This window comes from Paramormyrops kingsleyae, chromosome 16 (assembly GCF_048594095.1).
Source record: "Paramormyrops kingsleyae isolate MSU_618 chromosome 16, PKINGS_0.4, whole genome shotgun sequence".
In the NCBI taxonomy this organism is placed as follows: Eukaryota; Metazoa; Chordata; class Actinopteri; order Osteoglossiformes; family Mormyridae; genus Paramormyrops; species Paramormyrops kingsleyae.
Genome location: NC_132812.1, coordinates 21,541,692 through 21,559,943, shown reverse-complemented (window position 1 = coordinate 21,559,943; position 18,252 = coordinate 21,541,692). Strand labels below are relative to the sequence as shown.

General features: G+C 43.5%; 2 protein-coding genes across 3 annotated transcripts; both read right to left on the bottom strand.

The window, feature by feature from the left end:
* Positions 1 to 2,478: 2,478 nt before the first annotated feature.
* On the bottom strand, positions 2,479 to 4,277 carry LOC140578697 (serine/threonine-protein kinase pim-2-like). Its single transcript, XM_072700501.1, has 5 exons — positions 4,274 to 4,277; positions 3,529 to 3,623; positions 3,341 to 3,385; positions 3,124 to 3,257; positions 2,479 to 2,809 (listed from the first exon to the last, which is right to left on the bottom strand). Exons 1-5 carry the CDS (start codon positions 4,275 to 4,277, stop codon positions 2,479 to 2,481), a joined length of 609 nt encoding a protein of 202 aa, XP_072556602.1.
* A 6,287-nt stretch (positions 4,278 to 10,564) lies between these two features.
* LOC111858323 (serine/threonine-protein kinase pim-1-like) lies at positions 10,565 to 13,689 on the bottom strand. 2 transcript variants are annotated; one of them, XM_072700790.1, is made up of 8 exons: positions 13,309 to 13,671; positions 12,811 to 12,905; positions 12,623 to 12,667; positions 12,161 to 12,539; positions 11,783 to 11,959; positions 11,569 to 11,689; positions 11,381 to 11,436; positions 10,565 to 11,015 (listed from the first exon to the last, which is right to left on the bottom strand). In XM_072700790.1, the coding sequence occupies exons 1-6, from the start codon at positions 13,487 to 13,489 to the stop codon at positions 11,592 to 11,594; spliced, it is 975 nt and encodes a 324-aa protein (XP_072556891.1). In that variant the 5' UTR covers positions 13,490 to 13,671; the 3' UTR covers positions 10,565 to 11,015; positions 11,381 to 11,436; positions 11,569 to 11,591. The 2 variants fall into 2 exon arrangements, with proteins under 2 accessions (XP_072556891.1, XP_072556892.1); XM_072700791.1 differs by lacking the exon at positions 11,569 to 11,689 and having other exon boundaries at positions 13,309 to 13,689.
* Between the last annotated feature and the right edge of the window lie 4,563 nt (positions 13,690 to 18,252).

The window sequence follows — 18,252 nt, the reverse complement described above, 5'->3', positions numbered from 1 at the left end:
TGAAGAAATTAAGGATACACAGCAAATCAATGGAAAAATGTTAAATGCACTCTTGAAACATGGAGACTGTCAGCTTCCTGAAGGTGCAAATTTTCCTTTGACCAACTTTGCTGATATGGATTCACTGGAAGAAAGACTGGCTGATCCTACATTTATGAATAATGTAGTAAAAATTTTATATCTTAGTTGATTTGGATTGACAGGTTCAGTTTGATTGTACAGTGAATTTCATTGTAATAAATGTTACTGTGCGTGAACTATATTTTCAGATTTCTGTACTCTCTGAAATAGGTGGTGCTATTTCCTGGTGACTAGTGACCTTGTCCTGAGGGACAACCTCTTTGGGCGCCATGGCAAGCGAGCATTTCATAATTGCCAGCTTTTTGAAGTTGTTTATAGTAAGTACACTTTAACCATCTAGTTCTCTCTTGCTGGGGAGAGAGAGATTTCTTATATCCTAGTAGAGGCTGTGGAAAAAGTTTACTCTACCATCCTTAATGGGATATATGTTAAGTGGAAGCCTGTGAAAATGCATTGGTATTGACTTATCATTTGAATATCACATAACACTTGAATTGGAAAACCACTATTTCAGTTTTCCAATTTGCATTATGGTTCAGATGGTCCACATATTCTTACTAAAACAGAGATCAGCACTAGGCCACCGTAGGACATTTGTGATTTTGTTCCTGTGCTATAACAACACCAAGACATTTTGGACAGTTCTATACTTTTATCTTTGAAATGAATTTGCTTTATTAACCCCTGTAGTGAAATTTTCTTTTGCCTATCCCCTCTTGCTCTCCATAGATGAGAGCAAGCTTAGCAGTGACGGGCTTCTCCTGTAGCAGTGCCCAGGGAGCTGGGGGTTTCTCTCAAGGGTCCACAGGTATGCTGAGGCTGGGCTTGAACTGGTGACCTTCTAGTTACCAGCGCGGAGGCCTAATCCTCTGAGCCACACCAAATATAACACATTTGAATTCCACACAGAACCCACTTGGGTAGACTCATGTGGGTCCTCCACGGAACCTATGGCCAAACCTAATTTGAATCAGTTATATTTCCCATTTAAAACACACATGGGCCCACATGAAGATATGGTCTGGGTCTGATATGGGTCCAGTCACAATTGCCCAAATGGGTCCCAGTTGTATCCCATTTGGATCCCATTTGGTTCCCTATTTTCAATCCATGGATCACCAAGGATCCTCTGTTTCCTTTAGACCAGGGGTAGCCAATCTTATCCGCAAAGGGCCGGTGTGTATACGGGTTTTCACTGGAACTCCTTAATTAGAGGACTGATTGGCTGAAAGAGTCCTCACACCTGGGTTTGAACAGCTGACCTACAGGTTATCCCAAAAACCTGTATACACACCGGCCCTTTGCGGATAAGATTGGCTACCCCTGCTTTAGTCCACACACACACACACACTTGTACAAAACCCCTGTGCTATACAAGAACTGGATAAGGGATATTAGGCCTGAATTAAGCCATAAAGATTCTCCAGGATCCTGATCCTGATCCTGAAGTGGTGCTGTAGCCGACACGCTGGGATATACAGACCCAGAATCAGACCCAGTGCCCTGGGAGAGTGATCCCAACCGTAGTCTCTACTACAGTGGTATTGTGCCTGAGATAGAAAGACAAATTTTAAAAATCGGTTATAACGATCATCTGCTTGTAATGATCAATTTCACATAGACAAAAGTGCTCACTGCAGTGGTTACAGGAAAAATAGATTTTTGTGCTCTACATGTGATTCTATAAAATTTGTGAACCCTTTCAAATTCTATCTTCCTGCATAAATATGATCTGGAAACGTTTTAAGTGAACTGTTACCCAACTGGGTGACACCAGTTAGTTACAGCAATGATCGAGTCACGGCTTTGTTCCCCAGACAAGTATGTAATATTGGATCATTTTCCACAATAAATCAACAAAGACGACATTAAATGAAAAACACTTGTAAAAAGCATGTGTATAAGTACATCTTTGAGTGATCAGCATTATTTAAGATGGCTGATGTCAGAGCACACTGTGATGTTTATGCCTTCTGTCCCTGTGTCTAGATGCCGCTATCCTGCACTTCCTGTCTTATGGCACACGTCACATCAGTCTTCTGCAAAAGAAAGTATGAGGGCACTGAAAAGAAAGCTGTGCTCAGGAACCAACAGGAACTGGTTATGAGCTACCTTGACGTAAAGCAGCTGCTACATCATCTGTATGTTTTGTTTTCCTATTATTTTTAAATGAAAGATTAGCAAGCCTTTCTAGAGGCAGAGGTACTTTTTGCAGTGACCCTCAGCTCACTGGTCAGCAGTGCTGAAGCCAAGGATGGAGCTCACTCTGCTCCATGGTCTGGCAATCTGTTGCCTTCCGCTTCAAGCACTGCCTAATAAGATTCCGGCAGTCTGTGAGAGAATACATTGGCAGAGTCACATAGTCATAATGCAACACTCCCTTTTGGGGGACTCGAGTCACGGGACAAAAAGTAAGCTGCTCACCAGGAGAGACCGACAGGGGAAATTTAATGTGGCCTCAATGGCTGCCCTCTTGCTGGGGAAGGGCAGGTAGCCACACACCAGCTGGAATAATGTCACCCCCAGAGACCACACCGTGCAGGGGCCAGCTCGGTATTTCTGGCTAAGGAACCACTCTGGGGGTGTGTAGTCCTCTGTCCCTGAAAGAACAAGGTGAAGTTTTTCATACAGCTGGGTATTTTTACTGAAGTGAGTCAGGTTAGGACCCCAGAATACAAATCCAGCTCCTATACTGGGAGTTTCATCACAAATCCAGACTTCTTGATCACTATGTTAACCGCTACCTGCTACTAAACTAGGGGTTAGTTTAACAGACTTTTAATCAGCCTCTCTCACTAACTTGCTAATTCGGTGTAGACCGAATCCCTCCAAATGTCTCCACAGCCAAAATCAATCAATTTTACATGTAGAGACTGCATTTGTATGAGGTTTTCTGGTTTCAGGTCTCGATGAAGCACATTATATTTCTGGCAGTGGCGCAAGGCCTGGAGCACTTACGCAACCACGTGTCTGGCCAGATCCTCTGACAGGAACCCTCCCTTTCACAAGCAGAATTGGAAGAGATCCTGGCAGGGATCTGGCCTTTCCAGAATCATAATGTACTCATCGAGCCCTTCAAACCAGTCAAGGAGCTTCAGCACGTTTGCACACGATGTCTCGGGGCTAACGTGCATCATCAGCGCCACCTCCAGCGGGATGGGGTCATCAAGTCCAGGCTATGAATGGGAGGGCAGAACGTACATATATTTAGGCAGAAATTCATGCAAATAAACCCAGCTCCATTGATGAAAACACTTACCACTTTTAGCTCCTCCTCGTCCCTTTTCACATGTTTTATAGCCACCTAGTAGGGGAAAAATCACAAATTTAATGTAGTACATTTTGAGGAGGTGTCACCTTTTATAAATGTCTGTGACAGGCGTGATAAGATGGATCTCTGGAGAGATATTACTATGCATATTGCGACAACACCATTTGGTGACTTACTGGGAAGCTGTCGCTCTTTCGAGTTTCGGCATACACCGACCCAAAACCACTCTGTCTGAGCAGCACCCCCTGGTGGTACAGGTCTTCCAGTCGGTCTACAACATTAGGCAGATAAACTTGAAAAAAAGAATCCATGCAGCACATTCTCTATGATAACACACATGCAGAAACTTCACTCTTAACTTTAAGTAGCATGCATTCAACATGCAGCACATTCTCTATAACACACATGCAGAAACGTCACTGTTAACATTAAAATTTTATTACTGCATGCCTACCCTGGACTTGGGCCAGTTTATTCAGTATTATCATTAGTTTGCCTTTAAGATGCTGCAGTCAGAATAAGCTTGGTTTCAGAACCATCTCGGCTACGGTATCAAATCAGTCTGATTTCAAGTTTGTTCCAGAACATTCAGTCAATTAATGCATTTGTTTATTTAATCTGTACCTCCTGGACAGTGTTCACATGTGTCCTTGAAGCAAGCTTTATTAGAGTATTATTACATCGCTTTATTTGTTGTAATTCTCTTTCTCTATCACTTTGAGACAATCGTCTTTTCATTCAAACCTTTGCAGGGTCTTTTGAAACTGAAAACAACGCACCACCGCTAGTTGCTTTGGTGTTCTGTTCTTTTGTTCTTCCATACTCTGGTCTTCCGTACTCGGTTCTTTCTTCTTCGGTACTGTCTCTCCTTCTTTTCCTTGGAGAGACACCTCATCGAAATGGAGTGGGGCTGTTTGGTACCCATTTTACCTTTAGAATAATTTAAAAGTTAAAATGCTACATTCTCTGAAGTATGCAAAGAGGGTCCAGTATGTCAGTGCACTCTTGACTTGGCTTTCCCACTAAAGACCGACTACTGGTAAATATAGTTATAAAAATAAAGATAACAATAACATTTTACTATAGTTTTTTTGTGTGTAAATTTTCAGTTTCTTTTTTTTTTTGTTTAAAAAATATTTTACCACTCTGGTTGCAGTGCAGCTCAGACAATGTAATCATCATAATGTAATCAACTGAGTATGTATCTGCACCTTATGTTAACCTCAAAGTTTCAGTTAGCTATTTTATGTTAGCTCTGGTTGTATGAATATCCACCTCAGTTAGTGTTGCAGTTTATCACGATGTTGAAGGACAAATATATTATCAACCCTTTAGGCAGACAATTTGCAACAAGCCGAAGCTGCAAAGGTTTGCTACTGAAGGGAAGGGATTCGCCTGAGTTCACAACTGAGTATTTTAAAAATACCAAGTAGAGATGGTCGCACCACAATTATGTTCAGCCAAGGGACCAAACAGTAAAAGAAATGACTGACAAACTTATCACCTAGGGGTGTGGATCAAGGGAGAAAATGATTGTGAATGGTTGAGGGAATGATGATGCTTAAGTGACAAGATGTTGTTAAACGATAAGAAAATGTGTAAAAATTGGTGTGAAACAGTACTGGACATGCAAGTGTCTGGTCTTGGTTGTAGCCTCATTGTTGCAATAAAGACTGAATTTGTATCTTCACAAGCGGCTTCTGATTTCTGATTTGGCGGAGAAGGAAAACCCACAACAAAATCACTTTATTTGTCACATCGCTCGACAGTTGGTGAAGTACAGGTGAGTGAAAAAATTGGTCTTGTGTGATCACATAATTAACGGATCACTGGACCAGAGGTTGGTGGTGTAAAGCTTATGTAATGATGTTTGAAATATTGCACAAATGTGTATATTTTCTACACAGTGAATTTTCATTCATAATATGAATGTGAATCTAAGCAATCGAATCTGGGCCGCTTTTAGCTGTAGTTTTGTTCGGCTTTAATGGACATGCAGCTCCGCCCACAAGGATATCCAGCACAGATTTGCTGAGGCAAAAACTCGGGTTTGGGAGGAGTTTGGTGAGGCCATGGAAAACGACTTCCAGGCGGCTTCGAGGCAATTCTGGTCCACCATCCGACGGCTCTGGGTGGGAAAGCGGTGCAACATCAACACTGTTTATGGTGGGGATGGGGTGCTGCTGACCTCAACCCGAGACGTTTTGGGTCGGTGGAAGGAGTTCTTCGAAGACCTCCTCAATCCCACTGACACGCCTTCCAATGTGGAAGCAGTGTATGGGGGCTTGGGTGTGGACTCCCCTATCTCGGGGGTGGAGGTCATTGAGGTGGTTAAAAAGCTCCTCAGTGGCCGAGGCCCGGGGGTGGATGAGATCTGCCCGGAGTTCCTTAAGGCTCTGGATGCTGTGGGGCTGTCCTGGTTGACACGCATCTGCAGCATCGCGTGGACATGGGGGGCAGTGCCTCTGGATTGGCAGACCAGGGTGGTGGTCTCCCTCTTTAAGAAGGGGGAACATAGGGTGTGCTCCAACTATAGGGGGATCACACTCCTCAGCCTCCCTGGTAAGGTCTATTCGGGGGTTCTGGAGAGGAGGGTCTGCCGGATTGTTTAACCTCGGATTCAGGAGGAGCAGTGTGGTTTTCGCCCCGGCTGTGGAACAGTGGACCAGCTCTATACTCTCTGCAGGGTTCTGGAGGGTTCATGGGAGTTTGCCCAACCAGTCTACATGTGTTTTGTGGACTTGGAGAAGGCATTCGACCGTGTCCCTCGGGGAGTCCTGTGGGGGGTGCTCCGGGAGTATGGGGTGCCGGGCTTCCTTTTAAGGGCTGTTCAGTCCCTGTATGACCGGTGCCAGAGTCTGGTCCGCATGGGCGGCAATAAGTCGGACTTGTTTCCGGTGAGGGTTGGACTCCGTCAGGGCTGCCCTTTGTCACTGATTCTGTTCATAGTTTTTATGGACAGAATTTCTAGGTGAAGCCACGGCGTTGAGGGTGTCCGGTTTGGTGACCTCAAGATTAGGTCTCTGCTTTTTGCAGGTGATGTGGTCCTGTTGGCCTCATCGGACCGTGACCTTCAGCTCTCGCTGGGACAGTTCGCAGCCGAGTGTGAAGCGGCTGGGATGAGAATCAGCACCTCCAAATCCGAGACCATGGTCCTCAGCCGGAAAAGGGTAGAATGCTCTCTCCGGGTCGGGGATGTGGTCCTTCCCCAAGTGGAGGAGTTTAAGTATCTCGGGGTCTTGTTCAGGAGTGGGGGGACGATGGAGCGGGAGATCAACAAGCGGATCGGTGCGGCGTCCGCAGTGATGTGGGCGCTGCATCAGTCTGTCATAGTAAAGAAAGAGCTGAGCCAAAAGCTGAAGCTCTTGATTTACCAGTCGATCTACGTTTCTACCCTCACCTATGATCACGAAGCTGTGGGTAGTGACCGAAAGATAGAGATCGCGAGTGCAAGCGGCCGAAATGAGTTTCCTTGGCAGGGTGGCTGGGCTCTCCCTTAGAGATAGGGTAAGGAGCTCGGTCATTTGGGAGGGACTCAGAGTAGAGTCACTGCTCCTCCACATTGAGAGGAGTCACATGAGGTGGCTCGGGCATCTGATTAGGATGCCTCCTGGACGCCTCCCTGGTGAGGTGTTCCGGGCATGTCCCACTGGGAGGAGGCCCCGGGGAAGACCCAGGACACGCTGGAGGGACTACGTCTCTCGGCTGGCCTGGGAACGCCTCGGGATTCCCCAGAGGAGCTGGATGAAGTGGCCGGGGAGAGGGAGGTCTGGGTATCCCTGCTGAGACTGCTGCCCCCGCAACCCGACCTCGGATAAGTGGGAGATAATGGATGGATGGATACATTGATTAACACTTCACGTTTAGTATTACAGTCACAGTCAAGCACTGCTACACAGTATGGTGGTGTACTGGAACCAGATGTCCCAGGACACATGAGTAAAGTAAGATTGAATGTTGCTTTTACTCTTTCAATAACAGTTAAAATAGGCATTGTTATCTTAAGTCATTGATAAGAAAATTGTCAAGCAACTAAATTAAAAATTGGTATGGGCTACTCTTTCCCTTTCAGTGACTAACATGTGTAATGCTTTTTACTGTATTAAAAGTAATACACTTTAGGTGACTTGAGTATAAACCATAAGGAACTTAAACATATTAGACTGACACCACAGATACTCATTTGGATGGAGAAACTTGCAGGGGTTTTCAGGAACCATCCTGATACCTTTTAATTTATTCCTGGAGAGTTCAAATATGTGACATGGAAAAAGAAGAATAATGATTGCCTCAATATATGACTGATTCCATAAGTTGTGATTGCTATGTGCCGTATTAAAAGTGTAACTGTAGAGATCAGAAGGTTTCTGAACAATGATTGTTGCTATACCCATTCTAATTTTTGTACAATAGTCTGTATAGAATCTCTGAGCAATTACACAAGTAACTCTGGTCTATTAATAGGTTAAAGAACTGTGGTCCAAGAAGCCATACAACACTGTGGTAGCCAGTCTTGACAACAGTGCCATGTTCATCATCCGTTACACAGATTTTCTTTTGCTCAACCCTAACAACAGGCTTGTTGGAGAGGTATGCTCCAAGGATCATGCTCAAACACAATGATTGCTCTAACTGTTCAACTGCAGATATTAGTAATATGTCCATTGTTTACCAATAGACCATAGATTTCTACCTCCACCTAATGAAGAAGGAGCTGGACCTGGAAAATAATGTCCTTGTCATGGACCACTTCTTGACTGGGGCAATTTTAGAGAGCAGACAAGATATTCAAAAGAAGCATCTGTTGAAAAAGGTAAGTGTGAAAGTTAGTGTATGTGAACAGTATATTTAATACATATCACCATATCTTCCATGTCAGACTTTGTGAGACTTCATGTGGAATACAAGGCATGAGTACATAGTCAATTTCCACCCAAACCTTATTTCTATAAAGCAACATAGATGGATCTAAGATATCTGCATCTAATCACAGTACACAATACTACATATACAAAACAAAATCACTGCAATTTGTATTTTGGTGATACTTGCCAGCCATTTAAACTCTGAGAACTGTGTTTATATTCCCAGGTATGTCTGGAAACATGTGGGACTATAATCGGTGCATGGAATCTTCATCACAATCACTGGGTTCTTATGGTAAGAAGACAGTTGTGTAAACAAAATGTGCATTTCTTAATTACATGTATTTATAAAGGGTTATACGGTAGAATTACTCAACCACAAAATGCTTTATTTCATCTCCACTTTAGAACCTAAATGCCAACACACACATTGTGGTGCTTCTGGATTCACAGAAGAACAATGAGATGGTGGAATCAAAAGTAGCTGCTGACTGCTTTAGGTAATGGACAGTAACTAAAAACGGGGTTGTGGGTTCAAATCATACCTCCAGCATTGCCATCGGGTCCCTGAGCAAGACCCTGAACCCCAAGCAGCTCCAGGGAGACTATTTGTGGAAATGTAAGTAGCTCTGGATAGTAGCATCTGCTAAATTCTGTATATGTAAGACTAGATGGTCAAATAGAAAAGTCACACTAAAAGTCCTACATTCTGTTCTCTTCCAAATAAAACTGTCCAATTTTTCCAGCAACTTTTTTACCGTACGCAATGAGCGACTTAAGAAACAGGAGCTGTGTGGGGAAAAAAAGTAAAGCAGCCACAGTTGCACACACATTACAAAAAGACAGCTGTAGTTGTGGGGTCTTTGTAACGGAAGTGAGTATTTGTACCACAAGGATGTTTCCGTACCAATACAACTTTCATTTAATGTGATGAAAGGTTCAATTGTTGAATAACCCCAAGTAACCCTTTGTCAACAAATGGACAAGCAGTTTATCGACCACTTTCCTCGAGTACCCAATTACATCTTCATTCCAGGTGACATCAAACAATGCCGCGAGACTTTGGCGATGGAAATACTCAGTGGTTGAAGTACACTGCAAGTAGTGCCCTTATGTTCTCTGTCCTCAAGCAAGAACCATATCTACACTATCCTTGACCTGATGTTATTGTTGGCTTGCAAGCTGTACCTTTAACATCTCCACTGCTGCGTGCGCTCCACCTGTGTTGGTACCACAGCCTTAAGGACGATATTTTGGCAATGTTTTGGCGGGAGCTTCGGGGAGGGTGTGTATTGCTGGAGGGCCTTTTGTTTGATTGATGTGAGGGATGGGGGGTGCTGGGTGGTGCGGATGTGTGGTGGGGTGTTTTGGGTGATTGTCACATGCAGTGGGGAGTGGAGAGGATGTCTAGCGCCGTGGAATGTGTCGCCGCGAACTCGAGTGGCGGGCTTCTCTCCTGTTTGACTTCTCGGTTGAGCGTGAAGTGGAGTGTAGATGAAGCAGTGTAGGTGCCGAACGTTGGGCTCTTCTTGGTGTTATTGCTTTGGGTGTAGACGGTGATCGGTGGTGTGGGGGGTGGTCTCATGTCGGCTGTCATGGGGCCGCCGATCTCAAATGTACCTTGCTTTGTTTGACCCTAACAACCCATTGAATGACATGGTGAAAATCTGACTATAGGTTATATGAGTCCAGTTGCTTTCACCTCAAGCTTACAGTTTACTGTGTGTGGCTCAGCAGAACATGTGCATGGTATACCTATGGTTTGTGCTTATTTGGCTTAATAAACTTTGATATGACATGATGAAATGGCCTCACCTTCAACAGGACCTCATATTAGTGTTACACATATATTAAGATTAGGATTGTTTTCCTTGTACCACAATATAAGTAGCCCTTCACGCTGCCCTGACCCATCTGGAGCAGCAGGGGAGCTACGCCAGACTGCTTTTTGTGGACTTCAGCTCGGCGTTTAATACCATCCTCCCACAACGACTGGTGTCTAAACTGGCAGACTTGGGACTTCCATCACCTACCTGCAGTTGGATACTGGACTTTCTGTCAGGTCGCTCCCAGAGGGTCAGACTCGGTTCCCACACCTCTCCTGCTCTCAGTCTCAACACCAGGTGTGCTCAGCCCACTCCTTTACACCCTCTACACACATGACTGTGTCCCCACTCTTGTTGTAGAGTGGCAACCAGTGTGACGTTTCCATAATAGTACAGATATTTCATACGAGTGCTTGCAAGGTGTACAGTAGCTTTACTTATATGAGAAAATTGAATCAGATAACACAAAGACAGTTCGATAGTGCTTGGATATGAGATCTACAAAAATTACAACAAAATACTGACATTTTTGGTGAGACACATTTTTATTTATTGATATATTATGATTTATTTTATTCATCAGCTTTCAAAAGCTTATTTGAAGCTTTCGCATGTCTAGGATAGTGGTGATAACAAATCCAACATGCTCCCGTGAGATGTCAAGTCAAGTATCTGGGCTATCTTTTTTCACCAGTTCTGAATAATGAGCTCATGGGCAGCATCATAGGTTGCCGGGTCAGTTGATGTTGGGGGGCGCTCACTGCGGGGCTCATCTTCAACGGTGAAATGCCCAGTCTTGAAACGCGATATCCAGGTTTTGACAGTGCAGTATGAAGGACACTTCTCCCCCAGTGTTTGTGACATCTCAGTGTGAATGTCCTTTGCTGATTTTCGCCGGAGAAACAAAAACTTGATGGCCCGTAACTCCCACGACGTGAAACTTGCTTGTGCCTCTGCCATCACAGCTTCTCACTAAAAGAGAAAACAGTTTTATGAATTGCAAAGACCTGATATTTGCACAGTTACATACTAAGATATTACCCTGACATATGCCCCCACACTCATTTTTCTATTTCAACTGGAAGGGGGCAAAGTCAGGAACTTCTCAGTACCCCCTTGTATAACACACTTTTCTTTTTATTAATGAGTTAATACCATTTACAAGTAGCAAAAGGGAGCCTTATTGTAAAGTGGCATGTACATCTTTATTTCAGTGACAGATCAGCATTATTTAAGATGGCTGATGTCAGAGCACACTGTGATGTTTATGCCATCTGTCTCTGTGTACCCTCTCATGGTGGACACAGGAGTGAGAGACAATGTCCATTTTCTCTTACCTGCCCCAAGACTGATCAGTGCCTTCCACTGCCTTGCCTCAAAGGATGTTACGTTTCTAAAGCAAAGAACAACAATGGTTCCTTTACGAACGGTCGGCGAGGGTTATGAGCTACCTTGATGTAATGCAGCTGCTACATCATCTGTATGTTTTGTTTTCCTATTATTTTTAAATGAAAGATTAGCGAACCTTTCTAGAGGCAGAGACCCTGGTCAGCAGTGCTGAAGCCAAGGATGCAGCTTGATCTGCTGCATGGTAAGGCGATCTGCTGCCTTTCGCTTCAGGCACTGCCTAATCAGGTTGCGGCAGTCTGTGAGAGAATACATTGTCAGAGTCACATAGTCATAATGCAACACTCCCTTTTGGGGGACTCGAGTCACGGGACAAAAAGTAAGCTGCTCACCAGGAGAGACCGACGGGGGAAATTTAATGCGGCCTCGAATGGCTGCCCTCTTGGTGGGGAAGGGCAGGTAGCCACACACTAGCTGGTACAAGGTCACCCCCAGAGACCACACCGTGCAGGGGCCAGCTCTGTATTTTTGGCTAAGGAACCACTCTGGGGGAGTGTAGTCCTCTGTCCCTGGAAGAACAAGGTGAAATTTTTTCATACAGCTGGGTATTTTTACTGAAGTGAGTCAGGTTAGGACCCCAGAATACAAATCCAGCTCCCATACTGGGAGTCTGATCACAAATCCAGACTTCTTGATCACTAGGTTACCCACTACCTGCTACTAAATCCTGGGTTAATTTAACAGACTTTTAATCAGCCTCTCTCACTAACCTGCAAATTCGGTGTACACCGAATCCCTCCAAATGTCTCCACAGCCAAAATCTATTAATTTGACCTGTAGAGACTGCAATTCTATGAGGAGGTTTTCTGGTTTGAGGTCTCGATGAAGCACATTATGTTTCTCGCAGTGGCGCAAGGCCTGGAGCACTTGCGCCACCACGTGTCTGGCCAGATCCTCTGACAGGAACCCTCCCTTTGACTTGCAGAATTGGAAGAGATCCTGGCAGGGATCTGGCCTTTCCAGAATCATAATGTACTCATCGAGCCCCTCAAACCAGTCAAGGAGCTTCAGCACGTTAGCACACGATGTCTCGTGGCTAACGTGCATCATCAGCGCCACCTCCAGCGGGATGGGGTCATCAAGTCCAGGCTATGCATGGGAGGGCAGAACGTACATATATTTAGGCAGAAATTCATGCAAATAAACCCAGCTCCATTGATGAAAACACTTACCACTTTTAGCTCCTCCTCGTCCCTTGTCACATATTTTATGGCCACCTAGAAGGGGAAAAATCACAAATTTAATGTAGTACATTTTGAGGAGGTGTCACCTTTTATAAATGTCTGTGACAGGCGTGATAAGATGGATCTCTGGAGAGATATTACTATGCATATTGCGACAACACCATTTGGTGACTTACTGGGAGGCCGTCGCTCTTTCGAGTTCCGGCATAGACCGACCCAAAACCACCCTGTCCCAGCAGCACCCCCTGGTGGTACAGGTCTTCCAGTCGGTCTACAACATTAGACAGATAAACTTGAAAAAAAGAATCCATGCAGCACATTCTCTATGATAACACACATGCAGAAACTTCACTGTTAACTTTAAGTAGCATGCATTCAACATGCATCACATTTATTCAGTATTATCATTAGTTTGCCTAAAAGATGCTGCAGTCAGAATAAGCTTGGTTTCAAAGCCATCTCAGCTACAGTATGAAATCAGTCTGGTTTCAAGTTTGTCCCAAAACATTCACAGTTTTAATCAATCAATCAATCAATCAATGCATTTATTTAATCTGTACGTCCCAGACAGTGTTCATAACTGTTCTTGCAGCAAGCTTTATTAAGGAATATTATTACATAGCATTTTTGTTGTAATTCTCATTCATCAAAGACAATCATCTTTTCATTCAAACCTTTGCAGGGTCTCCTGAAACCGCAGTCGCCGGCGCCACCGCAAGACGCTTCAGTACTATGATCTTTGGTACTGTGGTCTGCCGTGCTCAGCTCGTCAGTACTTTCATACTCGGGGCTCGCTCTCATTCTCTTCCTTGGAGGCTCCTCGTCGCAATCGGAGTGGGGCCTTTTGGTAGCCATTTTTTCTCTAGAATACCTTAAGAGTTAAAATGCTACGTTCTCCAAAGAAAGCAAAGAGGTCCTTTACCAAGCCAAGCAGGATGCAAATGATTGTGATGTGGCTGTGCAGTTGCTTATATATGTGACCAACATTTGCGTCCCGTAGCCTAGATTCTAGAACCTTACGCAAAACGGGCTGCAGCCCAGAGACCCCACCCGCGTCAGTAATATTTAAAAATAAATAAGGCGTTTGAAAAATATTATTTATCGGTGAATTTGCAGATTCTCGCGCTGTCATGATTGGGTTTCCTGCGACTTCCCCCCACAGTCCAGAAACAGGTGAATTGGTGACGTCATGTTGTCCGTATAGGTGTGAAGGCGTGTGTGAATGGTGTGTGTCCCCGTCGAAGGATTGGCGTCCCTTCCTGGGTTACTACTTGCCTCGGGGATATTGAAAATGGATAGATGGATGGATAATTATTATTTATCCATTCTCTAATAAGTTGTGTTTTATTCGTTCTGAAGCTGAAAGTATTTCCACCAAGTACACCGTAAATGACGGAGTGGCAAGGATTCTGCCATTGCCATCTTGTTCGGTGACAAATACAATTAGGAAAACACTGAGCCGACACGAAATCCAGTCTTAAGTGTCTTGGACGGTCACACACGGTGTGGCACGTTTGTGAGAAATGTAACAAAAATGCAAGAAAATGAAAAAAGCGAACAAGAGCTGGTCACCACACGACAGTCCTCTTGCGCTGTATGGAAATATTTCCTATTCCCGAGACAATACGGTGCAAAAACAAGCGATTTGTCGGCACTGCCTCGTGCCTGTTGGTACAACTGGCGGCAACAGCTCCCAACTTATTATACAAAATTCCGTTAGAGTTAATCAGAATATCAGTGCACTATTGACTTGCCTTTGTCACTATAAAGACAGACTCTGCTGGTAAATAATAACAAGATACCATGAACAACAGCAACTTTTGACTATAGTGTTGTTTTGTGTGTATGTTTTCAGTTTCTTTTGTTTTAAAAATATTACACCACTCTGGTTCCAGTGGAGCACATAAGTTTTTTTGCCTGGATTGCCTTCAACTCCGTAATGACTGTCATGATCATTTCCAATTGTGATGTGAAATCACTTTATTTGCCTCGTCACTTGACAGTTGGTATGGTACAGGTGAGTGAGAAAAAATGTTGGCAAGTGCACTACAGCAGTGACAAACTACTGCAAATAAAAACAAATACGGTGGAAACCGCCAATAGTGATCACGGTTATAGTGATTAACCTCTTATATGATCTAAAACGCTTCGGGACGCAATCATTTCTGTACAAATAGCCACTGTTTAAATAATTCGCTTTAGCAATGAAGTAGTGCGCTTACTGCGCTATTTTTTTAAATACATAACATCATATGGAAAAATGAAAACTACAGTACTTCTTTTATTTTCTTTACATTACTTTGATAGGTCTATTTTGCCTTGAGGTAACCCGTCTGCTTCTGGGTAGCTTCCTGAGGCTAATGCTGCGTGCACAGAGAGTAGTGTTCTCTCAATGACAAATAGGCTATATAGACTCATCGAAGCTTATGACAAATTGCCAAAAACGAGCTAACGAGATGCGGCAGCGGAATTACATACAGTATACTTTGAAAAGCCTTTGAAGCAGCTTGCTTTATTTTGAAAGAGTCAATAAATTTCAGTGAACAGTGACGCTGTCCGTTTAAATAACTGATACTTTATTGATCCCCGTGGGGAAATTGTTTTTACGCCTCCCTCAACTTGCTCTTTGAAGAGTAAGTTGTCCGCAAAGGGCAGTCACCTGTTGGGGCGCCCAGGGAGCTGGGGGTTAAGGGCCTTGCTCAAGGACTCACAGACGGGCTGAGGCTCGGTTTGAACCGGCAACCTTGTAATTACAGGTACACAGGCTTCGCCCACTGAGCCACACGCTGCCCCCATTATTATTACCGCATATTCATAAAGTAAATCTACAAATGTCAATTAGATGATTGTACAAAACGCCCTCAGGCTGTTATAAGGATTTGGTGACAGAAACTCTTGTTATTTAGTTAAACTTCATTAAATCAGTTATGACACTATTCGGGTGCAGCCATTAGTTTATTTGTTTCCATGGTTGCACGTGGGGCACACGGTGCGAATTTAGTTGCAGTCTCCTGCATTCCCCCCCCTCATATTAATATTATTAAGGATAATGCGTGTCTAACTGGCAGTTAATTTCTGTAGTGTGCGTAAATGACCGAAGGTGAGAGAAATAGGCCTATTATGTCTGGTTGCATTTATGTTTACAGCGTCATTATACTGTATGCAAGGTTAACTTTAGGATTTCTCTGCAGTCCTTCTGTTTAAATAACTAGTGAAGTAATTAGTGAATGCCTTATTCGCTTCTATCGTGTTGCAATGTGTAACTGAATGTTGAATTATATATGTAGGCTACATATGCATATAATCCTGTGTTATTGTCGCGAATGGGCAGAGTTGATAATTGTACAATGTGTTATGTATCATGCGGTGCAGTGCTGTGTCTATATAAGTAATCTGTCGTGGATATGGATTGTGATGTGAAGAGAAAGGTCGCTATGTTTCATTTGTGATTTGAAAACTGAGAGTGTTATGAGTAGTTCGCTGCGAGTGCACTCTAACGATCCTCTGTTTACTTTAGACCACACACACCTGTAGAAAACCTCTGTGTCATGAGCGCGAGAACTGGATAAGGGATGTTGCGCCTGAGTTAAGAAATAAAGATTCTCCAGGATCCTGAAGTGGTGTTCTAGCCGACTCTGCGGAATATGCACAACTTGAATCAGACCCAGCGCCCTGGGAGAGTGACCCCTATCGTAGTCTCCACTACAGTGGTATTGTGGCTGAGATATAAAGACAAATTTTAAAAATCGGTTGTAATGATCACCTGCTTATGGCGATAATTTTTACACTGACAGACATGATCACTAAATGCGGTTTCCAGTGGTTACGGGAAAAATAATATTAGTTTCTCTTTGTGCAAGTACTTTGGCCAACCTCTGTTGTTTTAAATGTGTTCTACAAATGATTCTTAATTTTTTCTCTGTTTTTGCATAAATATGACCTCGAAATGTATTGCTGAGGTTACTGTCACCTAACTGGGTGCCACCAGTTATTGATAACAATGAGTCACTGTTTTTTTCCCACAGTCAAATATGTAACATTGGATAAATTTCCCCAATAAATAAATCAATAAATGGAACATTTTTCTCTTTTATGCCATTTGTTTAACTTCTCTTTATCTAATCTGAACTTTATCTAGTTTGAAGTTACTGTGAAAATCTCTGAAAATGTTGAGGAAAATTGTCATGTAAGGAAGGGACAACTCAAAATGCAGACGTAGGGTGAAATGAAAGGTGGCTATAATAACCAAGGTAAACATAAACATGAAAATAAAGGACCAGTAGAGACGTACTACACCAAAGAACGGACACCTATGGGGGAGGCTAGACGTACCCTGAAACACTGGAAAACATTCACGTAGGGAATCGCACATGTGATGATACTGAAGATGACAATGACTGGACTGGGGAGCATAAGACAAGCAAATACTAATATACTTGGACCAACGAAGCGCAAAGGAGAGGCATGTGATACCAGTAGACACAAACGGAAAGGAACGGAATTGCCAGCAATGACCTCTGCTGGTCATATGGGGACATGACAGACTGATTCTGACAAAAATGATCTGGTATTATACAGTATATTTGTGTGTGGAAAAAATATGTGAACCTTTGCAGTCAGTAACTGTTGTACCCCCTTATGTAAGAAAACTTCAACTAAACATTTTCAGTAATTGTTCATATCAGGATAGAATAATTTTAGTCTATTTGTTCTTATAGAACAATTTCAACTCAGGGACATTGGTGGACTTCCTCACATGAGCTGCTCGATTCAGGTCTTTTATGGATCCAAGCATTTTATTTGTCGTATACAAAGTGTACAATCAGACTGTCAAAATCATCGGCCTTGAAATGACAGCTGTAGTGAACTGTGGTACCATTAGGCTCAAAATCTTTCTGCCGGACAGCTATGGCTCAAGCATTCATTAATCCAGGATGTTTGGAGAACAAGATCAAAAACAAGATCATGTTATAATTAAGGGTTCTAGGTACTTTATTGTCATCAGCTGCTGTGTAGATGTACATAGTGTAATGAGACAGCGTTGTATGTGGACACAGCTGCTGAAAACAATTAAACATTCAACGTCAGATTAAGTGACAGCCCGGAGCTCTGCTTGTCCCTAATCGCGTTACTTCTTATCACTCAAGCAAAATCTGAGCAGACAGTCGCTGTCGGTTTTGCCGATTCCCCCGATGCATCTGGCTGATTGACGCCTTTCCTCCTGGTTCTTCTCGGCTCACCTGGCTGGCGATGCGGCTTCAGGGAGTGTGGTTGACGGCGCATTGTTTCGTGGATGAGCCACTTGACGACGCGGTTCGTGGTGAATCACCGACTCCACACCACAGCCAACCCCAGGCTCCCCTGCATGTCCCACAACGGGGGGGGGGGACTAATTTCACAGTCTTTCCTGCCTTTTGATGCCTGTTGGGTCACCAATGCCTGGCCAGTCACCAATTAATTGTTTGCCTTAAATGTATTTCACATGATTTTTTTTATCATTATTCTGAAACATTTTCCATCACCATGAAATACTGTTATGTTCTGTCATTTTTCCATGAACCTGCTCTGTCTTCATTTAATTTATGCAAGACTGAATGCTGAAAGAATGAATGGAAGTG

Coding starts and splice junctions, on each gene's coding strand:
- LOC140578697 (XM_072700501.1), bottom strand. Junction 3,386..3,528: donor GAAAGAGCGACAGCTTCCCA/GTAAGTCACCAA, acceptor TTCCCCTACTAG/GTGGCTATAAAACATGTGAA. Junction 3,258..3,340: donor ACGAGGAGGAGCTAAAAGTG/GTAAGTGTTTTC, acceptor TCCCATTCATAG/CCTGGACTTGATGACCCCAT.
- LOC111858323 (XM_072700790.1), bottom strand. CDS start 13,489: ATGGCTACCAAAAGGCCCCACTCCGATTGCGACGAGGAGCCTCCAAGG. Junction 12,668..12,810: donor GAAAGAGCGACGGCCTCCCA/GTAAGTCACCAA, acceptor TTCCCCTTCTAG/GTGGCCATAAAATATGTGAC. Junction 11,960..12,160: donor GGTGTACACCGAATTTGCAG/GTTAGTGAGAGA, acceptor TTGTTCTTCCAG/GGACAGAGGACTACACTCCC.